Source organism: Camelus dromedarius, chromosome 21 (genome assembly GCF_036321535.1).
Source record: "Camelus dromedarius isolate mCamDro1 chromosome 21, mCamDro1.pat, whole genome shotgun sequence".
Lineage (NCBI taxonomy): Eukaryota > Metazoa > Chordata > Mammalia > Artiodactyla > Camelidae > Camelus > Camelus dromedarius.
Window position 1 is genome coordinate 15,197,867 of NC_087456.1, and position 25,832 is coordinate 15,223,698.

Below are 25,832 nucleotides of genomic sequence, written 5' to 3' on the forward strand. Positions count from 1 at the left end.
TAACCTACCATCAAAATATTTTTATGATTGAATTATTAACCAAATCACCGGAGACCCTAAAATTTTGATCATTGATCTTGATTAAGTTATTTGTTACTCTTAGGCCCTTATTACATGCTCTGCATAATTAATAATGCATACAATTCTATCTTCCAAATCAGATTATAGGCTTCTTGAAGAAAGGACTCTAGCCATTGATTTGTATCTATTACATTGTCTTCAACAGAGCAAATACTTAATAAATATGTGATAAACAGTCATACTAATGCTGTAAGCTAGAATTAATACTTATGGAACAACAATTAGTGCTACATATTGTCATATGTTTTTAATGTTCTATATTCCTTAAAATGTTCTGAACTATTGAGCCACAGAGCTATGATTATTATATCCTTTTAAAATTTTCATCACGTTCAGTGATGATGAAATTCAGTTTTTAAGGTTTGTAACCTTAAAAACATCATGTCTGGCTATGTATAAGCTTATACTTTTTCAAGCATAAAGTATAAAAAAAAAGATGTGCCATAGTTTCCTAAAAATGACCTATTGAGTATATGTCAGTCAGGTAGTAACAAATATTTATGAATACCTATCATGTTTTAGGCAAAGAGCTCAGATAGAGAAATACTTAACTCTCAAAACTCTTACAGTCTAATGTGGAAGATTAACGTTAAACATGCAACTGATAAGTTCAATGATTACAAGTAAGGAAAGCAATACAAAAAAGCCACACAAAACTACAATTAAGTATAATAGAGGAATTCACTCAGTCAGAGCACAAAGAAGTATCTACACAGGTTAAAAAAAATTCTACTTAGCTCCCTGAAGACAGGATCAGTATCTTATTGATATCTTATTGATCTTTGAACCCCAAATCCTGGGATTGACAAAGTCAATAATCTGTTCAGTCAACAAATATTTACTGAATAACTATAATGTGTTAAGGCTAGGTTCTCAGTAAAGTGCTGGAAATAGAGCAGTGAGCAAGAAAGGAGCAATTTCCGTTGTGAATCCTATGGAAAAAAAATCAATAAATGTTTGCTGAAATGTATATATAAAATTGTTTCATTAGGGTTTTAATTTATTGGCTTTTAGTTTTCTTTTGGGGAAGCTGTCAAGCAAGATTGCCACAGTCACCTCCTTAAGAATATATATATGACAGTGATGGGAGCTACTTGGATTTTTAGCTTAATGTCTTAGCAGTATAAAGAATGGATATTAATATGTTATTAATTGAGCGTAGTCCAACTATAATTAACTATGTTTTAAAGTATAACTTTAAAAAGTACTGAGTAAACTACAGTCTATATATGCTTATGTTTAAAATATAACATGAAAATAAGTGAAATAAAAATATTTCTTAAGACAGATGGTACTATTTAAAAAATCTAAATGAGATCTCTCTCTCCCTACTCTTTTGTATCTGATTTTTAAAGTAAGTTGTGAATGGGCAAATTTTGCATCCAGTGCTATCCTTATTCACTCGTAATTCAGTAACGTGATATGCACTAAAAGTATGACAAATAAATCAAAAGAATATGAAAAACATATATGACAAAGATCCAAGCTTCTAGCCAAGTGAGAAAGTATACTGACATTAAATGAAATTAAGTGAGGGTATTAAAACATCACTTATTTATGTTAAAAAAATTTTTAAGGACGGAATTAAAAGGCATAGGCTAAAATAAGTATCTAGATCATGAAAAGTAACAGTCCTATAGTTAGCATTGGTTAAGTCCCACAGAAAGGTAGTAAAACAACATTCTTAGAAAAAAAGCAGAGACTCTAGAACCAAACTGCCTAAGTTTAAATTCCAGCTCCACCATTTACTAAGTAACCTTAAAAAAAGCTACTTGACCTTTCTAAACTTCAATTCTCTCATCTGGAAAACTGAGCTAACAATAATATAAAAATCAATATAGAGTTGTTATATAAGGATTAAATGATTTAGCATTTGTAAGGATCTTAAAACAGTGCTTACTAATGTGCTGGTTCTGTAAAAGTAATAGCTAACATTACTATTAGATTATTAGGTTCAATTCAGGGTAATATACTTAAATATATTTCAAGACAGGCAAACCAGAATATTATTTAAAGAAATAGTTTTTGATCTTAGGTCACCAATCCTCTGAAAACTGTAGATCTTTTCCCCAGAAAAAAATTATACAATTATTTTCAAGTGTTTTGTAGATCTCCTGACAGCCAGCAATGATTCAAAGGTTTTGGATAACACAGGTTAAAAATTCCTAATTTAGAGGAAGGCAAAAAAGAGGGTTCGAGAAAATGAGGTCTAGAAATTCTAATAATGAGAACAGTTAAAGGTATATGGGAGTATTTGGCTTTGAAATACTTAGAACATGACAACCGCCCTCAACTTAAACTTAAAGCATAGCCTCAATAAAGAAGCAGTACAGTTGACACTTGAACAATATGGATTTAAAATCCACGAGTCCACTTATACTTGGATTTTTTCCAATAAATACATACTATAATACTACACAAGCCATGGCTGGCTGAATCTGTGGATATGAAACTGTGGATATGAAGGGCCAAATGCAAAATTATACATGCATTTTCAACTACGTGAAGGTCTGTGCCCCTAGCCCCCACGTTGCTGAAGGTTCAACTGTACTCACGTTTTACTGCTCCAAATTACTGAACAAAGTACAGGTTTCAGGAAGGCAGACTGGTATTCAGAATAAGGAAGAATAGAGTCTAAATACCCAAAGATTTCAGTATTACAAGAAAGAGGACGAACCAGGTCAACTCTAATGATCCCACATAAAACTCATTCAAGTTATCAACAGTAGAGAACTACTGTTGGGTACTAGTGACAGAAGTGAACAAAAGCAAACAAACATCCCTGCCCTCATGATTCTAAGACTGGCTCGCAGAAAGAGCATAGTCATGAATTTGGAAAAACATATTTCACAAAGTAGCAAACATTTCTACCAGTCTACTTCAAAAATCTCTATCAGTTAGAGAATATGCTGTACCTTTAAAAATGTTAGTGTTTAGGGCACTGAAACACAGCCACAGCTTTACTATTTGGTGCTGAGCAATTTAGAGGTTTTTTTTTTTTCTTTTTCTTCTTTAAAGCAAACTTAATGTTCCACATGATTAATGTGAACCTGGAGTTGTTGAGAAAAAAACAAACCTGGTGGTCTCCAACTAACCTAAGGCTTTAGTGATAGATTTGCAATTCACCAAGTACTTACTTGACTCACCATAGAAAACAAGAGAACTCAACCATTCTACTCTTGTAGGGGGTGGAAATTAGTTAAGCAACAGAAGAATAACTAAGGAATAAGAATTAGAAAAAGGACTTAAAAATTCAAACTTCATAAACATTTATATTCAGAAGTAACTTAAAGACTTTCTTCTATGAGGTATAACCCCATCCCTGCAAATAACTACTTTCATCGCATATTTTTTAAATGTTTCACGAAGACTACTATACCCTTACACATTTATTTATAGACATGTTTTCATATCCTGCTCTCACTAGACACAAAAACAAAAACAAAGCAAAGCAAAACAAAACAAAACAAAACAAAAAAAGACTTTGAAAATGTAAGGTCAAATGTGAAAGTGATGGCTAGCAGAAGAAAATGTGTTACACAATTACATAGTACGGCAAATCTCTGCTCTGCAAATATAATCTTGATTTAATTTTTGGAACTGCCCATTTCAGCTTAGTATCCTAATTATATGAAGACAATAGGAAAAGAAAGGCAAATAGTATGGAGATGTTTAATAATAGAGTGTTTAAAAAACTTTGTGACATAATGCTTAACTAAATAATTATTAAGATAATGGGTTTTGAGAAAACGTCTCATAATAAAAGGAATATCTTAAAGCTACATATTTCTACTTATTTAAGGCTGAAATTGTTTTATGAAGATCTACTTGCTAGGCTTGGAAAAATCTAAAATATCTTAAATTTTAGTACAATTTTCCAGGAAAACATTGCATGTTTATATACTATGTAGAAAATAAACAGACAGTTTTAAATGCCTCGAAAGTGTCAAATAGTACTAGCTTTAAGAAAATCTAAAGACATGCTATTTAAACTACATGTCCCATAGGTAACCTCAGCCATAGTCTAATCAGGTTCTTAAATAACTTCACATAATTACCTGTGTTTATTTCCTCTGCAATTTCCAAATCTTCTATTTGAATCATATGATCTAACATCTCTATAAAATGGTCTCTTATTTCTTCAGCTGACTCATCGCCAAACTTATAATCACATAACATTACAGTAGATCCCGGAATGGGGACAAAAACTCGGTGAGGGAGGATGTGGAACTCTTTTTCAGAATCTAAAGGAGAAGGAACAATATTAATATTTAGATAGGTCTGTCACTGGTATCAGTGAGATGTATTTTATAAGTATATGAAAGCATAAACTAAAAGAAATAAAACCTAAAAGATCTTTTCATTTTTTAATTCTTCTGGCACAAAATTGCTCATTGAATTCTTTACCTCGACACCTGAGGCCTCTGCAAGGGACCTAAATGATACTCCCATGAAATATAAACTCACCACTGCCTTCAGTGTGAAGATGTTGTTGATTAGACATTCTTATATTATCCACTGTCCTATGAAGGAACACCCAGGAGATAATTTTGCCCCTGGTCTCAGAAACTGTTTTTCTTGTTTGTTTTAACCTTAGAAGTACTGAATTTTATGAACAGTTTTTCCCTTCTTCATGTAAGTTTACAGCTAAATTAGTGGCTCACCTACATCAATTTATAGGACACAATAGCATTCATTTCTGCACTAATCTCACCACTGATTTCATTTTAAGTGATGTAGCTCCCTGTATCAAGCGTATGTAGGCTATCAAGATACATGTTTTCTGTACTAATCTCACTACCATCTCCGTCTTGCTTTCTTTCTCATTTTCCCTTTGCCTCGCTCTCATTATTAATACTAATTTTACCTTGTTAACTTGTAATACCTTTTTGTAAACAGCCTTAAATCACTTTCTACATAAATAATGAATAACTATTTCATCCTTTCCGCATATTTCCCTCAATTTCTAACATAGTCACTGGTCCACATAAACACATAATTATTGTTTGGCTCAACACCATGACTCAAATGATGTATCAACAAATATAGTGATTTTATGTAAAGAATAACTTCTTTCAGCAATGAATATGATTTAAAAAGCTACCACAATGTACAAAGATCAAGCAGAAAACTAGGGTTCACGTTAACAGTAATCTAAATTTCCCTATCAGGAAACAAGTGGTAGTTTTATATAACTACAAACAGACAATGATGAAGAATGCCTTACATGTCACAGGAAATGCCATGACTTAAGCAGAATCTGGCAGGAATGCATAATTTACAATATTGCTTTCATGTAAGAACTGGGGGAATTTTACTCTTTGACCAGACTGCCTCCTAGTTGTAAAATTGTATTACTGCAATTTGTACTGTAGCATGTTAACTGACCACACATTGATTTTAGGAATATACTATTTTATTTTGGGTCACAGTTTCCTGAAACACGTTAAGTTTAAAACTTTCAAAGGTGGCTATAATGTATATGTGTAACAGGCATGCAAAATTTTAAAACTATTTCAAACTGCATTAATTTTAGGTTTGCCAGAAAAGAGACAAATTGCTTGCTATAAAATCGAATCTTAAAGAATTGGTTGCAATAATCTTAAACTACTCATTAAAGAAGAAAAGCACTTAAAAGTTAAATTTACCATTTAGTATCTAAATACAACCAAGTTTTCTCATTGGTCTGAGGTTTAAAATGGGAGGGAGATCATTCAAAAAAAATACATCTCTCTTAGGCATATTCCCACAGCAGGGTATTTAATTCAACCTGTTTAAAACTCAGAAAAAATTTTAAATTTAAGCCAATATGTTAAGAATTGAGTTCTAGCTGGTTTTAGTAAAGAATCCCAGCTCATACTGGAGTATTACAGAAAATTGTGTAGAATAGGTGATACCTGAGCTGACTTAGAGGATAAACAGGCATATACATGAAGGGATGAGAAGTGCCATCCAGAGAGTGGAATCATGACTACAGGCAAAGAGGAATACAAATGTTCTGAGAGGACAGGTAGTATGGATGGATGCGGACATAGGGATGGAAGAAGGTAAAAGAGATTTCACAATTGATGATCTTAATTTTCACAATGAGTATGTCATCTACTGAGTGTAAGCTGGGCAGGACCTAAAGCAGGCTGATAGAGAATAATGAAGAGGGTCTGGAATACATATAGGCAAGAGAAGGGGAAGACCACAATAAGTGAAAAGAGTGACTGAAATTCTTATATTTTTTTCCTGTCATTGAAGTATTAAGTTCTTTAATCTGGAGAGCCAAAATTCAAAAACTATGTTTAAAGAGTAGGAATGTAAAGTTAATATGCCCTTTGCAGACTTCCTTATGCATGCAAAAAATATCCTAGTTCAGGTTAAGTTCATAGCATGCAAGATCTTACCAGTATGTAAAAAAGATAAACTAAGTACAATGAGGAGTAAATCTAAGATCTAACAATTTAGGGTGTGTGTGTGTGTGTGTGTGTGTGTGTAGACACACACACACACACACACATACATATATATATATTCAACTTAGAAATTTACATGGTTGTATTATTATACTTGCAATATATTTTGAAATTTTAGTATCTTAAGATCTACTAACATGTTGCTGGACTAATCCCGTTACTAAAATTTTTTAAATACATATTTACACTTGGTTTCTTTTTGAAATATAGGGCTATATTTCACAAAAATTAAAGTTAAAAAAGTTAAAGGCAGCCAGCACGAAGTAATTCTCTTCCTTCATGACCCCCAATATAATAGCAACTACCACCTAATGAGAACTTGGCTTACCAACTTATATTAGGGGCTTTAAAAATATCATCTTATTTAATCTCACAGCCTCAAAAAGTAGCTACTACAATCCTGGTTTTTCATATAAGACAATGGATGCTTAGACAGGCTGAATCATTTGCCTGAAGTCACTCCATTAGTGGTAAAGTAGACACAGAACCCAAGAACTTCAGTCTTAGTTCTTTCCACAAACTACACTGCCTATTCTCTCTTCCCATGGCCTCAAAGGCCACTCCATTACCAGTGAAAACATTTTTTCATTTTGTAAAAAATATAAGATTAGATGATAACATTAACTTCCAATATATCAAATTTAGTGTATAAATATCATAATTGCTATCACAAGTAATTAATTTTATTGATTGGACATCAGCAAAAATTTCAAAATACTAACTCTCTTAATATAAAATAATACCAGAGCAGTCACATGATACCATTTTTATGAGGTATTTATAATGGGATAGAATATTTAACTGATGTATGTGATATGGTAGATCTTTGGCATTAATGGTGAATATATCCCCATGTCACTGAAAATCCTAAAATTTACAGTTCAGTTTTAACACATACTGTTTCTAAAAAAGTGAAGTAATGTTTAATACCATAAGAGTTATCACACACACAAAGTCAAGTAGCAAAAATAAAGCCCCAGAGATGAGACTACTAGGCTAACTGGGTGGCTAAGTGAGCAGGTTTTACATATTTGCCAATACAAAAATCTCAACCCAATAGTTGCATGTAAGATTCAAATTCATGTCTCAGCATAACTACACGTTATTAGTGGATGGAACTTCAAGGTTATTTGTGAAGTACATGAAGGACAAATGTTAAATCTGGAAATTGCAGTTACCAACATACTAGGAATATAAAAAAGATTATAATCAGTCCACCAAACCTGATATACTGACTATTAACTAAAAGAAGTTAGTTATATAGAAAAGCTATGCTTTTTTTCTATAAAAATAAACATATTCCATTAACAAGCTAATGTGTCTGTTTCAATTACGTACATGTTCAACTGTGAACTGAAAAATCCATTCACACATGAATAGTAGAAAGGCAGAGATACACTTGTGTAGCTTCAAAAAATATATTCAATATTATAATTATCTTTTTGAGTAATAAAGATTTTTAATACAAATTACTGAAAAGGTATAAATTATTTCTATTTCTCAAAAGATGGAATAGTTTTAAAAGGTTAAGACACCATGACCTAGGCTTTTTAAAATGTAATAAAGTCTGTTAGAGTAATAGATGAGGAGTATATAAACTAGTACACACACAAAAAAAATTTTTGGAAAGAATAAGAGAGATCAATTGAATAAAGACTCAATTATTTTGATTATGAATAAATTCTTCAAAAAAAAACTTCACAGGTATCAATTTTAAAAATAACAGCTGTAAAATGACAACACAGTTTATCCATTATGGTAAAAATTCACACAAAATTCTTATTTTTTAATTCTCCCTGATATTAAATGTTGACTGATTTGCTATTATAAGGTGTTTAAAATCCTTTTTTTAAGGTGGCAACTGAAAATTTTCCTTCTATAAGAAAAGTAAATAATGACATTGTTATAAAAAATAGATATATGTGGTTAAAAAGATATTATCTATTATATTTTGACATCCTAATAGATCAATTGAACACATGCAAAAAAGTACTTAATTTTATACTCATAACTTTTTTTTCTGGGATTTCATTCAAAAGTAGATCCTCAAATAATATTTCACAACGATCGGCAACTGTATTCAATATATCTCTTTTAATTGCCTATGGAAAAACAAAACAAACCATAATTAAAAAATCCACTAATTTAAATTTGCATTATTTTATTACCAACCCCCTCCCTAAATAATTGGCTTCCCTGTATGATCATGTCCACTAAAATAACTAGTACATCATTTCATTTTTTTAGGGTCCATTTATTTAACATGCTTATCAATACATTAATAGTTTAACAGCAAATTTACCTAGACTTTATTTAAATAGTAAATTTAAACCAAATAAATGAAAGAAATTTTGTATCTGAATAAATAATTCTAGTGCTCCAAATCAGAAAATGTATAACTATGACAAAAGTGCCAGTAATCATTTTTAAAATTTCTGGGTTATATAAATTATACAAAGAACACTACCTAATAATTCTTCCTATGAATACTTTCCTGTTATTTAAAAAGTTCGATTTCCCTCAGAAGAAATGGTTTCAAATGTAGTAATAATACGTCACAACTGTGAAGCACTTAATAAGCTTATATAATCATCACTTTAAAAAAGGTATAAAATAGATATTCTACATATGAAAATCTTGGGACCAATTACCTCCTGGTATATTTGGACTGCCCAACATATTGGACCTTTATCAGTTACAAACAAATTAATAATCATGAAATCTGAGATTGAAAAAAGATAAAATTTTTGAATTTTTGAATTTTTGAATAATTATGTTAACATGTTTCTCTTTTTCATATTACCAGCTACCTCTTTTGTACCTGCACAGCATCTTTAACCTTGGGTTTATTGCTATGAATATAAGCTCTGCATTTCACAGCACCCTTAAGGTTTACGGAGCCACTGCAGACCTGGACTGTGGCTGTGGATCTATGGTCTGAATTCAGAAGCTGAAAGACAAAATCTGTTTAAGTTCTAATAGCCAGTGATTATTAACTATATAAAACATTTAAACATTATATAAGCCATTTCATGAAGCAAGAAGGAATTTTTAACAGAACCAAGTGCTTGAAAATATTCTCCATACATTTTTAAAAGGCTTCATATTTCTTCTTATAAGTTATGTATTATTTTCCGAGTATTCTGAATGTTCTCTGAAACTAAACATACCACATCTAAATTTTTTCTTACTAACATAACCATACAAAGTACCAATATTTATTCAATATGTTCACTAAACATATTATTTGCAGATTACTCAGATAAGTACTGTTAAGATGAAAAGATATATAAAAGAAGACATGATCTAGTAAGAAACAGAGGGTATGCAATACAAGATTTGCACAAAAATAACTGGACTACAAAGCAGGATATGAAAAATGTGATAAAATTACAAGCAACATATGGACACTCATTTATTTATACACTTTCAACTTGTAACTTCCACGGACTGAAAATAATGTTACATGCTCCACAGCAGGAAAAAAAAGCAAGTCAACTATGCCTGTCACCAGAAAATGATATCAGTGATTCATTTTCATCTCACAGACTCACTCTTATTTAATCTAAAGTTGGTTAGTTCATGCTTGGTTTTGAGCTGTTTCACAGACATTTTTAACCTTATCATTTCAATAAATGCCAAAACAAGGAGAGCTTTGAAACTGAAAATACTACTAGAGGCCTATAAAATCACAATGCAAATAAAAATCATGATTTAAAAAAATGGATGTGGTAAAAATATATGCTCTAAGTACACCTGAAATAAATCATTCAACAATAGGGTCAATTCTGAAAAACAAAAACAAGTCATGCAATTCATGACCAGTGCTAACTAACCATGTGACTATGTGATAAAAGCCAACCAGGAACTGATGAGGACAAATGGTGAAGAAATCAAAAGGCTTGAGTATGTAGCCATTGAAAGAGCATGAATAGTCAATGTCTAATGTAATTCAGGCAAAGGCTGGATTTTTTTTTTTTAAGAATTTAAACTTAAAACATTGTCAAGGTTTTGTCAGGAAAAAAAAAAAAACTTGTCACAGACCAAGTATTCAAAAGGTTCCAAGTCCATTTAAAAATGTCTATTATCAAATCAAGCAGCAGAATGATGCTGACTTTATTTGGAATAAGCTTCCTAAGACACCTGTAGGAATCACTGATGTATCAATAAGGTGAGAGTGGAGGAGGAGTAATGGGCTTCCCTCATCCACTATACAGAATTTTACTGTAGATGAAGCAATTCTGTTTTGGAAAATAATGCCCTATTTTACATATTTAATATATAATTTACAATACATAATATATAATGTACAACACATTTATAGTATGTATATTATATATGTATAAATTAGAACATCATTTTCCAAAATAAACTAGACTATATATAAAAGACTATACACACACATCAAGGAGAAGAGTTTTTAAAGGATAAAAAGACTGATTTACTCCTTTTTGGCAGAATTGTATCTGGGTTCGACAAATTTCAACAAATTTCAAATTTTAAGTTTCTTTGGAGTTAGGAACAAAGTAGCTTACAGACTTTGGGAATATAACCTATTCATAAGTGAAGTGACTTCTGTGATATTGCTAAGATATTTTGGAAAATAGAAGATCCTTGTGGTTATGGTGACTAAATAAAACCTTACAGAAGTAGTAAAATTTGGGCTAGATTTTAATGCGCAGATAAGAGTTTGATAGGATGATAGAAAAAAAAATGGCACTGGTAAGACAGATGGTTCAGGAAATACAGAGAATTTTAAAGGCACAGAAAGCATACCTCTAGAATAGTAAGTTAGAAAACAATGAAAAGGAGGGTGAATATAGCTTAGTGGTAGAGTGCATGCTTAGCTTGCACTAGGTCCTGGGTTCAAGCCCCGGTACCTCCATTTAAAAAAGAAAGAATGAAAAGACATGCTGAGGCTATGAAGAGCCTCGAATTAGACTTTTCTAACTAGTCAATATAGATCAATTAAGAAATTTTAAGCAAGGAGAGTAACACAATCAGTAACTGACCCTTATATATACTCAATAAATACTAACTGAAAAAAACTAGTAAATAAATAAGCAGTGTATGAATGCAAACTGTGATTCAGAAAGGATAATCCGAGGTTACATGCTGGATAGACCAGAAATATGAAAGATGTTCCAAGAGATACACAAAGGTATGAGGATTTTGGAGAATGAATCATTTTGGTTAAAAATAAACAGATGGAGAGAGACCAGTTAAGAGTTACTTGTGATAATCTAGGTAAAATAATTATATTGTAAGGCTAATAACATTGAGACTATAAGGAAAATAAAAGATGAGCTATTCTGCAAAGAAAGAATCAGCAAGACTTGCTGGAGGGTGAATGGGAAGAAAGTGGCATCAAGTACTGACTGACTACTTATTACATACTGGTCATTTTAAAGTTCCCAGCTGGCTGACCAGTGGAATGATTGACAAAAATATATCGTAACATGTAATATTAAATATTATAATAATAAATCATCTCATGATATTATCTTCTACTCTTCTCCATATTCCCAAACTCTACACATCTTCTAACTGCAATTTTATAACTAATTAATTTTAACCAAATTGTTTAATAAACCAAGAGGTCACATAAGTGTAACTAGTAAAAAGCATACAGGTAGAGGAATAGCCTTAAAACAAAGAACACGTCTAAAATTGAAAAGAAGGAGAAAACTAAAGACTAAAATTCCTTTTAAGGTACTGAGAAGAGAAACTGAGAAATGTTTAGTAGCAAAAGTCCAGTGACAATTTAGTAATGCTCTTATTGCTAAACACAGAGAAGGAAAAGAAGAAATTAAAGCATCCTTATATAACAAATCGCTTTTAAGTCTATTTTATTCAGTTAAAAAAAAAAATACAAGTCCTGGTAGTATTTCCCTGTTTCAACATTTCCAGTATAATACTGAAATAGAAAGTTTTCTAAAAACAAGAATGTACTTTATACCCAACCTGGTCTCCAGGATAATTTCAAGCAGGATTAAAATAAAAAGTTTGCATACTTTTACGAATAATTATCCAACTTCAAATTTTGGAAAAGAGATGTGTAATTTAAAACAATCATATGAAAATATAAAACTTGCTAATACTGCATGATTTTTATCAAATCAGAAATATAAATCTACTTCAAATTAATTATAAAACAACTCTTGGCATATATGTACGCATATCTTTCATTTTTAAGCTAAGAATTGCAACTTTGCTCCTAAAAATTACAACCTCAAATATCACACACACACATGCATACACACGTGTATATATATATATATGTATATATATTTAATTGCTATCTATTTAATGTTAAAATTTTAATAGCCTTGAGACAAAAGATACAAATAGATTTTATTAAAATAATGTTTCTTGAGAATAACTTTCTTAGAGCTAAACATTTTTTATAGTCCTTTAAATCTCTAAAATTCTTTGACTCTCTAATCATAAACATAAAACCAAACAATTTCAGTAAGATTATTCCAAAAAATACTGTATTTTAGAAATGTAGTATTTTAAAATATTTACCAACTGTGTTAGCACTCTGACATCAAAAGAATGATTAGTTGCTTGAGCATTTCCTCTAGAAGATTTTTTCTGAAATAACACAAAAATTAGAAAACTATATTGTTGAGATTGAACTGGACCATAAAAGACAATTTAGGAATATGCAACATTTACTAAGTAACTTAGAGAGGGGGAAAAAAGTCTTATTATTTGTTTTATCTTAGTTTTTTCTATAGATATGTTACTTCGTGCATTTTATATCAATCAATGTGTACTCTTAAAATCCATTAATTTCCTACTTTTATTCCTCTAAAGCAAGGATTGGCAAACTATGGCCTACAGGTCAAATCCAGACTACTACCATTCTTTGTAAATGAAGTTTGGCTGGAACAACAAACTTTAAAACAGCAGAGCTGAATAGTTGCAACAGAGAGGCCCACAAAGTCTAAAATATGTACTATTTGTTTTTTTACACAAAGTTCATTAACCCCTGCTCTAAAAGGACAGATCACCAAAGCTCCTCTTCAGATCAAAGATCTTTTATAAGACCATACAGACCACTCCTATAAAATGACTAAACTTAGTCTTCAAACTATTATCAGGGCAGAACATACCACTTCAGTTTTTTTATTTTTCTTTTTCATGTTTGCCCTGACTTCATTTTTTTATATCAATACATCTTTATTTTTTTAAATTAAAAGAATTTTTATTAAAGTATAGTTGTTTTACAATGTTGTGTTAGTTTCAGGTGTACAGCAAAGTGATTCAGTTATACACATGTATACATACACATAAATTCCTTCTCATATTCTTTTCCATTACAGGTTATTACAAGGTAATGAATATAGTTCCCTGTGCTATACAGTAGGTCCTTGCTGTTTATCTATTTTATTTTAAAATTTTTTCTTAACACCTTTATTGTGGTACCTATCACTTTAATTTTAAGTAAGTAGTTTACAATGTAGAAATTAGATGGAATTTAGATGACATTCTTTCCTCCAGGTTTCTAAATTCCTATTATTTCAGAAATAATCTATCATTTTCTGAGAAAAACATTTGCCATTTAGTTTAAGTCATTTTTTATTCTTCCTTAAGCACAAATACCATAAGTAAGATGATTTCATCTGAACTCACCTGTCCTTCTAATAGTTCACCATCTTCATCTTTAACTTGTCCATTTATCAAATAAACACCATTTTCTATTTGCTTGGCCCAGCGTGCAAGTCCATTCTTAAAAGAAATACAACATGGGTATCTTTTAGATATAATGCCATTTCAGTTAAACTCCCTCGAGTCTACTTTTTTCCACTGAAACACTGAAATATTAAAAATCCCTAAGTATCAGTAATATGGTGTTTAAATTCAGTATCATAAACAACAAAAAAGTATATCTCCAATTTTTGGCACCTTACTCATATTTAATAATAGTTTTCCTAATCTTTATCCCAAACTAACATTTATATCACATACTTAGGAGGCTTAATTACTATAGCCAAAAAAATTCAATAATTTCCATTATCTTAAAAAAAAGTGAGAAAAGAGCCTCAAATATATAAAGTAGTATTAAAGAGGAAAAAATAAGCAAGCTCCATTTAACTTCTTCATCAGGAAAAAAGAAGAGAGATGAGATTGAACAAAAGAATGGTACAGAAATACAAAAAAGAACTGGAAGATGGAAAACAAAACTAAAGACCAAGAAAAAGCAAAAAGACCAAACTATATCTTTTTACATAATTATATTTTACAATATACATAACTATATATTAATAAACAAATATTTATAGAACACTCATTATGCTGAATACATTAGTATGATGACTTTGTCCCCCCTCTAAATTTCTAATCTGGCTGGAGTAATAAATTGGTTACCCATAACAGTATTATTTTAATTAAAATGCAATTTTTGAGGATGATAAAATGAATGGCATAGACAATCAGAATAAAGGCAGATTATCTATTCTGCAATCATTAAAGAAAACTCATTTTAGCCTGATACCTTTGTATTTTTCTCCAGAGTATAGGTGACTGAGGTAGTAGAGAGTGGGACATGAATATTAATATAAACTGTACACTCTAAAGAAAGCCATGAAGCTGACAGTCCATTTTGATACTTCCAGTCTGCTGGTTTTGCAGAACTCTTTGGTAAAGGGGGAAAAACAAAACATGTGACTTAGATCAATAAAACATCATAAAATGTACAACCTAATTACTCACACAAGCTGTTATCTAAACATATTTGGCCAAATTCCTTCATTAAAGGGAAACAGGTTACAACTAAAAAATAAAGCATACATTAAAAGTTCAGTATTCTTCAGCACATCCCAGGCAATCTTGACAACTCCCTCCCCCAGCAAAAGGCTTATTTAAAATTCTGGCAAGTCCTCCGGTCCTCTAGTTCTCATTTGTAGCTTCAATCCAGTGACAATTCTGAAGCTTCTGATGTGGAATTAATAATCACTGAGTGACTACTAGGTGACAGACATCCTCCTTTCTGTTCCTTCCCTGCTACCAGAATCCTGCAGTTACTTTTTCACATTGCTCTTCAGACACTACCAAAATGTTAGTGTGGATTCTGCTGAATACAGACAGCTTGTTTACTAGGCACTGTCGCTACCACAAGCCTAGACACTTTTACTACCAGCCTTTTAAATATAATACTAAACACATCAACAAGGTAGCAAGAGCTTAACAAAAAATTTTAACAATAAAAAATATAAAATTTCCTTGCCTTCAGTGAAATTAATCATATTTCAAAATAAAAAAACTACAGGTGGTTGTGGACATCAGTAGGAAATGATAGCATTGCAAATTATTAAAACTAAGAATTGAATTTTATTTAAAAATAGTTTGCAACACAGAAAAATCTTTTCTTACCTTTGGATCAAGGACATCATAAGTTCGACAAAATATTCTTTACTAATTAAGGACAGAAATAACAATAGCAAAAAAAAAAAAAGCAATTCTAGATAATATAAAAGAAAATAAACCATCAAAAAATAAAAATGAAGTAAATGCATCCAAGAGTTTTTACAAAATCATACCACTTCATACACTTCAAGATACGTATACACGTATATGTGTGTTTCAACAAATATATATGTATATGAATTTCTCTGACTATAATACTACTAATACTTCTGGTATGCTAAACTACTTCCTACTGCTTATAAATCCTGCTAATTACAACGAACAGAATGAAAGGTCTTAGAAAATTTTCCTCAAATACACACCCTCTACAACAAATAGGAGTGCTGTTTTGAATGAAGTCAAGCCTGGGAACATTTATTGGGTCAACGGGTCTGTGCATGAAACTTTCTAAGAAAGACCAAAGGAGTTAAAAGCCCAGCTTCTGCAGGAAAGATCAAGTTTTGAATCTTGGTTTTTGCAAGTCCTAATTTATTGGGTCCTTTCATTGCTTGGTGAGGCTGCCTCATGCTTGGGAGGTACTTGCTTGGCAATATATAGAGGAAAGAAGCTCAGAAGGCCCTATAACTGGCTTTTAGTGTCCCTTGTTGTTGGCCAAAGACATAAAAATTTCCTGGATGTCCTAAAACTGTCCAGCCCAGTACATCTGTGCTTTGAATTGAGCATTTATCTATAGGAACTGGAGGTGAGTAAATAAAAGCATTACTTTGCCTAAACTGTACCTCTCTGTAGGAGATCTATTATATTTCAACGTACAGGGGTAGACAGCTGGTAAAGAGTTCAGAATCTCCAGTCCTTGCTACCTCTCTCAAACCCTTACAACCCTCAGACATGATTAACAACTATTATTACTATTATTATTAGCAGTCCTAATTACGTGTTATTTACAGAAAAACTTACAAACTAAGTCTATTTTTTAAATGATGATTTAAATAAATGGGGGAAAAACTTGCAGGAACACTATTTTGTATCATATACTTTAGAACATAAACACCTGAATAAAAGATACTTCTTTGTAGAAGAGCAAATGTGAAGTGTCACTCGTTCTGAGACCTCCTCCTCTGTGAAATTCCACAGTCTCTTTTTATTCATGGATTTTTCCACAGCAAATACTAACTGAAAGAGAGGAATTACAGTAATTAAATGTAAAATAAAAGAAGAGAATGCAGAAAAAGACAATCATAATATCCCTAAGCTCCCATGTAGATTCAAAATTTCATAATTCTATCATTAAATTTTCTTTTCTTCAAAAGAAAGAGTGAAATTGATTTTTAGGGATATATAAAAAGTGGGTATTAAATAGAAAAATATAATTCACTATCATCATATTTAACTGGACATGATTCGGGGGCAACCGACATTTAAGTGAAGTATAGAATAAAGACTTTATTTTTATTAGAATGAGAAGTGACAAGTGATTTTTAACCTGCAAAAATACAGCATGTCACTCATTTGACATTTCTTATTTAAATGTCACCAAAAAATGTAAGGTAATATATACGGGCACATAAAATATAGCAAGAACGTAAATTGTAAGAGAAAAAAATCAGAAATAGTGACATAAATTTATGCCACATGTAAGAATCATAAAAAATGCATACTTGATATGGGGATAGGGGTCATAAATTTGACTCAAAGCTTTCTAAAAATAATGTGCACAGAGAAACCTAATCTGTTACCTAATTCACATGGCCTATAAGGTGAAAACAATTGATCAGAAGAGGCACAACTTTCTTCATAATAATATCAAAAGATAATTCTTCAAAGACAATATTATGTAATATAATGAACAAAGTTCTTAACAGTGACCTTACGGGAGAGTGACAAGTTTTATAAGGTTATTTCATATAGTGTCCCTCAATGCAGGCCAATGGAAACAAAGTTAGATAACTAAAACACTACAATTTGTGTTTAACTCTTATATGCTTCTTAGAAACAAAAGAGATATAAAAAGCAAAAAGAAGGAGGACCTAACTCTCTCTCTCTAGCGCTGAGCCCACATTCATTCCATTCAATCCAGCACCAACCACAAAAAGATACACAGCCAAACTATTAAATACACACATATTAAGATTACATTTGAAAACGCCAAAGAGGATGGACAATTGTGAAAGACATACATTTGTTTAAAATGGTAAAAATGGCAGAAGGTTAAATAACTTATCAGGGAAGGGATGAACACCATTTTCGTCCCTTATTCTCATAGGTATAAATATCAAAGGTTTGAAGGTGGGATATTTGACAGGAGATGTGGTTACAAACTGGAAGAATCTGGAGCACCTGGATTCTTAGCTGTAAACTTTTCACTAGAAAAAGGTTTTTTTGGGATTCTGTGTGGTTTTGTACTTCTCAAGATTATGAGGTCCCGTTCTCTCTTGGGGTGAGAAGCAACTTTTTGAAGGCTAATTTGGATCTTGAATACTAAAAAAGATGAAAGTCTGCTGCACAGACTTTGCTTTAGGTTTGGGCTTAGGGGGAAACAGCCTGGGGGCCCTCATATTTACTTCTAAACTATGTTACTCAACTGACTGATACAGGAATTAAACAAAAAGCAAGGGATTCATGATAGATACTCTGTCCAGGAATAAACAATAGTGTCCGACTGTTGTTACTTTATGTCCTGAGAGAAATGAAGAGGTAAAGAATTACAAAACCCATTAATTTCACATTATAGCAATCATTTGGGACTAAGTGGATGCTCTAGTAGAATACTGCTGTTGCACAAGAAAAATGCTAAACTATTACAATGTTTCACAATAGCAAAAAAATTATCTTTGAAAGTAAAGAATATTTTAAAATTCATAGCTTTGATTAAAAATATAAATACTGACATGTATTACACTCAAGAGATCAAGCAACTGGGAGGGAAACGCTGTTTCAACATAATCCCAGAATAAAGCATTAATCTAAATATGCCTAGGATCACTGTTTACATGTATAATCAACTAAGATAAGATGCAACTGTAAAGTTTTTGGTATTTCAGACTTACTCTACGGAGGGTATTTTGAAATTCATTTCCCATTTCCAAAGTTGTAATAATAAATACTCCAAGAAGTAAAAGTCCCCCTGGTAGCATTCTGGATACCTAAAATAGAAATATAGTATTAGCCAATATAAGCATCTGATATTATATGCAATCCTCTCTGCCTGAGAAGCTAAATAATAAACCGGCAAATGCCTACCTAGTACCAACAATATGCATAGCACTGAGGTAGAGGCTTTGAAAAAATGGTTAAAATATTGAGAAACAGATGATAACCAAGATGAATGAGGTGTCATTATGCACATAATCTAAACTACTTTATAAGTAAAGTCATTTAATAACAATACCCTTCAGCTACATCAATAAATGAACTCCTTTCTCATAAGATCAAAGACTGAAATACCTCCTAAATTTTTCAATGACTTCCACTATCAGCTAAATAAAGCACAAATTTTATCTTAGACTGGTATTCTAGACTCTCTAAAGTCTGGCTGATCTGATGTTCAGAGTCTTATCTGATACTACTTTTTATGAAATACTCAAGTATCAGTCAAAACTCCTCACTGTTCTCCATACACATGACGAGGCTTTCTAACTCTACACCGTCACTCAAGATGCTCCCTCAGCCTGAACTGACTTGCTCTTATACGTCTACATGTCTGAACTCTACTGAATACCTCCGAGTCAGCTGGAGGGAGCTGCCTTCCCTGAACCTTTGATCTCTGAACTCCTACAGGACTTCAGTGTAGTTTTCACATGAACCTGTATTATGATTATTTGTGTACCTTCCTAGTTGATCTGGGAGCTCCTTAAGGGAAGAGGTTGATTCTCAGCTACCTTCGTATCCCTGTAATATTCAGCAGAGTCTGGGATTTGAACAGAGGAAGTGCAACTTGAAAATCCACTGTTTCCTATTGCTTAGGTTTGTATCAATTTTTAAAATGTATTTATTGATATTAAGCATTTATAGTATTTCCAGTTTTTTTCTTTAGTCTAAAATAATATTGGTTAAAAATCCTAGCAAGTTTCTGTGTTCACAGGATTATCTGTTTAGGACAAATCTCTTGAGGTGGATAACTAGGTTAAAAAGTTATACATATTTTTAAGGTTTTTGATACATACTACCAGTTGTCCTTCATAGGAAATCTGTTATTTCCCTTCCGTATGATGCGGCCAGTTTTACATGCCACATGGACTTCTTTCTACCATTTATACAAAGAGATCAGAGTGCTTTGGTTATCTTTTGTGCACTTACTGTATAAGCAAACTGATGACAAAGTCAAGTCTTCAGAAAATTATATACCATAGTCTAATCCCTAATATATTTGCATTGTTTCTGCTGATGGTTCTCTCTGTTTTCATAAATTCTATTTACTCTAGTAATACAAGTTTGACATAAAGAATAATGTTTTCATATTTAGCATGAGGGACCTGTGTATCTTTTCAAAATCATCAACAAATAAAATTAACCATTTCTTTCTAGAGGCAAAAAGGTCATCTACTTTGCTACATAAATTTTATGCTTGTGTGTATATTTGCAAATAGATTAGACATAAATATAGATAAACAGATATAATTTTATAGAAGGCCAAAAGCAAAATTAGAGTAGAAAGTTATTTACATATCAATGGGAATTTAAATTTAAAATAGTTAATATTGCAATAGAAGATAGTATTAAATATTTCTTGGATTATTTTTTAAATAACTATATACTGTCCCTCATCGCAAACACAGATAAACATGTGTGTGTGTTTGAAGACTTAAAGTTAATTGGAGAAGGAAATAATTCTATTTTTACCTTACTCTAACTTTCTTTACTGGATAATATAATCCATTCAATAACTACTTTTAAGTGAATTTACTCATCATTCCCTCCCACCCAGCCCCAAATCTCTATTCCTTGTGTAAAGGCAACACCATCTTCCTAGACACTCAGGAATGAAAATCTCAGTAACCTTTAGCTACTCTCTAACAATCTCTCTTTACTTCCAATCCACTTGGTCACTAAATCATCTTGATATCAGCTCTTTCTCAGAAATGTTTTGGCAGTGAAGTTTCAGCCCACTGCACTGGTTTGTTTATTCATGTATTTGTTTATCCAGTAGTTTGGAGTTCTCATCATAAACCACAGAAATACTATGCTTGGCACTAAGAATACAGCCATAAACAAAACAGATGTGATCCCTGTCCTCACAAAGCTAAGAGTCTTGTTTGGGCTCACGTTATCTCTTTTTGAACTATTACTGTAACTCTTGTTTTCTGCTCTCTCTCCAGTCTCTCTACTCTTTATTTATACTGCACCAAGGCACTGAAATTTCTTTCTCAATTCCTGGCAGATCAGTCCTTCTCAAAATAGGCAGCTCTGAAGGTTGACCATAGAACTACCCACCAGCTACCAAATAAACTCCTCACTTCCTAGGGCGGCACTCCAAAACCAGCCATACACTGCCCCGTGCATTCTTATGTCCAAAAGCATTCTTTTATATTCACAGTGCCTCAGTCATACCCAATTGCTTGCTATCCTCCTAATGTACCTTTAACTTTCATGCCTTCAGTTCATGTATCCATACTGTCCTTTGTGCATTCAATGTGCTCCCCGACTTCTACTAGCAAAGTCTTATTCATCTTTCAAGTTCAGAGCCTTCTGTGATGCTGTTAGAATTCAACAACCAGCAGATATCTCATCATTCCCTACTATATATTCCTATAGTACTTTTCTACTTTTACCTCATTTCTCTCACAATTGATTTTGGTAATATTATCTTCCACTTCAGTTAAAATATAAATTTTGAGAACATTAAAAAAAATTAACCATCATTTTTTTTTCCTCAGCAGCTAGATTAAGTGTTTAAAACAATCTGACCAGCAACAATATTATCAATAATTAGTATTATATTAAAGAAAAATTGGAAATAAGCTAAATGACTAATAATAGGAGATGGGTTAAAAAACACAATAGGAAAAAAGTTAACAATGGAAAAGCATAACATAGAAGATCAAAGGCTTTCAAGTCACACTTCCTGTGTTCAAATCCCAGTTTCACTACCGACTATGTAAACTTGAGTGGATTACTTACCTTCAAGTAACAGAACGCTTTAAAAAAAAAAAAAACTAGATACATATAATCAACAAATAAAAATATAATCATGAGTAAAACAGAATTGAAAATACTTTTTTTGATATACTATGCAAGTTTTGAAAACTTAAGAATGAGTACTCTGAAATTCTAGTATAGTAACTTAAGGATAAAGGGCTTGTATTTTATTAGTCAATAAACACAAACAATCATATAAAGAGAAAAACATGATGACCTGGTTGGCATGTTCTGTGGCCCATTCTTCATCCAAGTTATCCAACTTTGCTTTGGAATGTTTGGGGCTCTCACTTTGTTCCTCTTTGGGTGGTGTTCTAGTGGCGAGAATCACATAATCCTTTTGTGAAGAACACTTAAAAACAAATCAGAAAAGCTTATTAGGGTGATATCTGAGGGAGGAATGCAACGCCCTTAAAAGATGCAAAAACTGAGCAATATTTATAGGAGCTTAAATTGTTAATATCTACATTATAATGGAATCTACAAGGAAACTAATTTTCATAGGTAGTCTTACAACATTTCCTTCACATGTTATTTATCTTTTAATGTACTTAAAAATCAGCTCCTTATTTATTTGGGCATCCTGAATGTGAATTACATAGTGGTCCTTAAAAATGGCTTAACGGATGAATGAATGAACTGCGTTTAAACTCAAAGATACCAAGCTTGATCAATTTTCTAGTTATATTTACCTTCTAAATAATTTGAACAGATTAGATGGCTCAGAAAATATAAAAACTCAGCAAAATAAAGCAACAAATGACCTTGTACATCTTACTTTCACTGAAACAATGACAGTAGGGAATTGCAGAAAAACAAGGGTATGTGGGACACACAACTGAAGTGATATCAGATTTATGTTTCTCAGTTTTAATAGCAATTAAATGGTAATCAAAAGTGGGAAACCTAAAGATAAATTAAGGAAACATTTAACAGCTCAGTCTCGTAGTGAAAATTTCCTATAAAGAAAGAGTAAAACTACAAGTTAGCACGATGTTATCCTTACTTATGATCTGAAATTCGCTTCATCCTGGACCAGAAAATAAAGGAAGAGAAATTACTTCAATAAAAGTTATTTCCAGAAAGTTACATGCAAATGTGCACACAGGAAAAGGTAGGTGTTGATTAAGAAAGCTCTTTCTATTCATAAAAGAAACAAACAAACAAAAAACTGACCCTGGGAGTAGGAAACAGGCAAACTTGAAAGCCTGAGGAGGAGGAGAGAAAAGTGATGAACCCTGGAATCAAGAGAAAGAAGTATGTAGAACACTGGAAGGAATGGAAAGGCAGCATTAAGCTCAATGGAAGTCTCCCCTAAATTGTGGGAGATTTATTTGTAAGAGGGTGGTTTTATTGAGCTCTAGAGAGAGTCTATGTCCCAATAGTTTTATTTGCTACTAGGCCTCAAAATCAAACCCTGGTCCAAAGCACACTCTCTTCTAAATAGTGTTTAGATGGAAGCAGCCAGTTTGTCTGTATGACTCTCCTTTTTTTGTTGCTGTGTACTGCTGACCAGTCTTCTCTGCTGATTAAGACATTCTTCCTTCAATCGTAATAAATCAGAGGTTGCTTTTATTTTTTAAAGGTAACTTCCATTTTGTGTTAATTTTTAAAGCTTAATTCTAAGAGGGAAACAAAGTTTGTCTAATTTCCAAATTTCTCCTAATTCCTTTCCCTTCCTCTCCATTGAAATCTACATTTTAAAAAATTCAATAAATGAGTACTATGATGTATAATAAAACATATAACCTATATTTGCTACCAGTCTGGTCTGGTCTGAGATAAGACAAGCTAGTAATGGGAATAACACTGTCAGAAGCTACTTTTGTAAAGAATTGGACAACTGCGAATTAAAGATTAAAAAGGAGTAAAAATCACTTTGGAAAAACAATAAAATATAAATAATCTGGTCAGTAAAATTCTAATTTTGGAGTTTCTATATTGTAAGTTACTTTTACATTGTCAAAAGGGAATGTGTTCTGACTCAGGCAAACCTAGGCTGCATTCTTCTTCATTCTATCCCTCCATTCCCTAACTTGAGTATATTGTTAAATGGCATATTTTAACTTTAAACAAACAAGTAATTTGTTTTATCAATAAGTGCACAGGAAAACATACATACCTGTCCTATTAAAAGGCCAGAGACAAAAGACTTCCCTTGGAGATCGATGTTTGAAAGATACTGGCCAACAGTCTCTTCAACAATGTAGGTTCTTCCCATTATTGAGAACTAATTCAATCTCCTAAGTTACAAGAAAAAATATAATGCAATTTTAGGTAAAAAATATAATTTGCAATGTTTCTCTTATGGGGGTAGTACAGAGAGAGTACAGAGTACCTGATACTACCCTGTACCTTGCAGTGATTGCTTATTCAATAGAGTATTCTTTCTTGCAAACTTCAAATGCAGCTTCAGAATTCTCAAGAGTGTTGCAGGAAATGATTACCAATCAACCAGAGTCGACATGAGAGATAAAACGTATTTCCACAAAGAAAAGAACACTAAACTAGTAGTCAACACACCTGATTTATTTAGATCTGCTACCTCTTAGTTGTATCATCTTTGATAATTTACTGATGAGCCCCTCTGGGCTCATTTCTAAGATAGAAAAGATGATAATTTCTGAGTTGCTCAATGGGAGGTAAAGAGAATCAAATTCATGTATTCAGTAAGCGTACTATGAAGAACTAGCATGTACTGGCAACTGTGCCAAGTGGAATGGCACAAAGATGAATAATATTTGACATTTGCCCTTGAGTAATTCAAAGTACAACAGGAATTATGGAAGTAGATAAACAGCAATGCAATAATAACAAACATTTATATAGCTTCCACTTTGTGTAAGGCATTGTTTCAGTACTTTACATATGGTAACATTTAATATTCACAAAGAAAAACCTCACGAGGTATAGGATATATATATACAACCTTGTTTTATAGATGAAGAAACTGAAACAAAAAAAGGTAACGTAACTTGCCCAAGTGAGTCTCTCCATTAAACTTTTACTAAGGGTAGCTTCTATTCTGCTTTCTCTCCAGTTTGTGGATGAGAATCAGTATACTTCCTTTACTGACTCATGCTCCTTTGATTTGAGTTTCTGTAGCTTAAAACCAAAGATGTTGAAGAAAAGAGCCAGGCAATAATAAATGATGATCTCAAGGAGTTCACATTAAGTGTGGGATACACGAATGTAAAGAGACGATTCCAAAAAGCTATAAAACAGACACAGACTAAAGAAACACAGTTGCAGCATTTTGAATAGAGGTAATAGTCATTTAAGTCCTGCAAAAAATTCCACTCTTATTCAGTACAACAACAGCCAGGCAACTCTGGATGTGCTGGGGTGGTTTATCTGACACCAGTAAAGTAAACCACCAGTCACAATGATTTTACATGACTCTAAAACTAAAGCCCAGAGAATTGGTTCTAGTTTTAAATGGCCTAGTAGATGCTCTTTTTTTCAAAGAGCCTGTTCAATTTTGTCTCAAAATGCATTAACTTTCTTCCTAGCTCTTTTCTGACAACCATGCAAGTAAATCGGGTTTGCACAATTTTTTTTTTTGGCTAAGTCTAGAACTGCCTGTCTAAATCATTAATGTCTGTATAAAGTTTTGGCTTTCCACTTTTTACACCTAAGGTATGCATTTCTGTATATTAAACTTTCCTCTACTTAATCATGCTGTTCTACTCCTTTTCCTTCTGCCCTAGATAATTCTTAATTCTTACAAGAAATAGCAGTGACAGTTACTCCAAGGTTATGATATGTAACTTCTGATCT

General features: G+C 32.1%; 1 protein-coding gene across 2 annotated transcripts in view; it reads right to left on the reverse strand.

Moving 5' to 3' along the window:
• The window catches only part of ODR4 (odr-4 GPCR localization factor homolog), a 35,431-nt gene that overhangs the window by 8,257 nt on the left and 1,342 nt on the right, over window positions 1-25,832 (reverse strand). For both annotated transcript variants that reach the window (XM_010992098.3, XM_010992097.3), the window contains exons 2-12: window positions 24,175-24,295; window positions 22,270-22,404; window positions 18,965-19,060; window positions 16,984-17,090; window positions 15,924-15,960; window positions 15,046-15,186; window positions 14,184-14,279; window positions 13,071-13,139; window positions 9,364-9,492; window positions 8,554-8,644; window positions 4,140-4,325 (exon numbers count right to left, since the gene is read on the reverse strand). In XM_010992098.3, coding sequence (XP_010990400.1) covers window positions 4,140-4,325; window positions 8,554-8,644; window positions 9,364-9,492; window positions 13,071-13,139; window positions 14,184-14,279; window positions 15,046-15,186; window positions 15,924-15,960; window positions 16,984-17,090; window positions 18,965-19,060; window positions 22,270-22,404; window positions 24,175-24,273 — 1,186 coding nt within the window. In that variant the 5' untranslated portion in view covers window positions 24,274-24,295. The remainder of the gene's footprint in view (window positions 1-4,139; window positions 4,326-8,553; window positions 8,645-9,363; window positions 9,493-13,070; window positions 13,140-14,183; window positions 14,280-15,045; window positions 15,187-15,923; window positions 15,961-16,983; window positions 17,091-18,964; window positions 19,061-22,269; window positions 22,405-24,174; window positions 24,296-25,832) is intronic.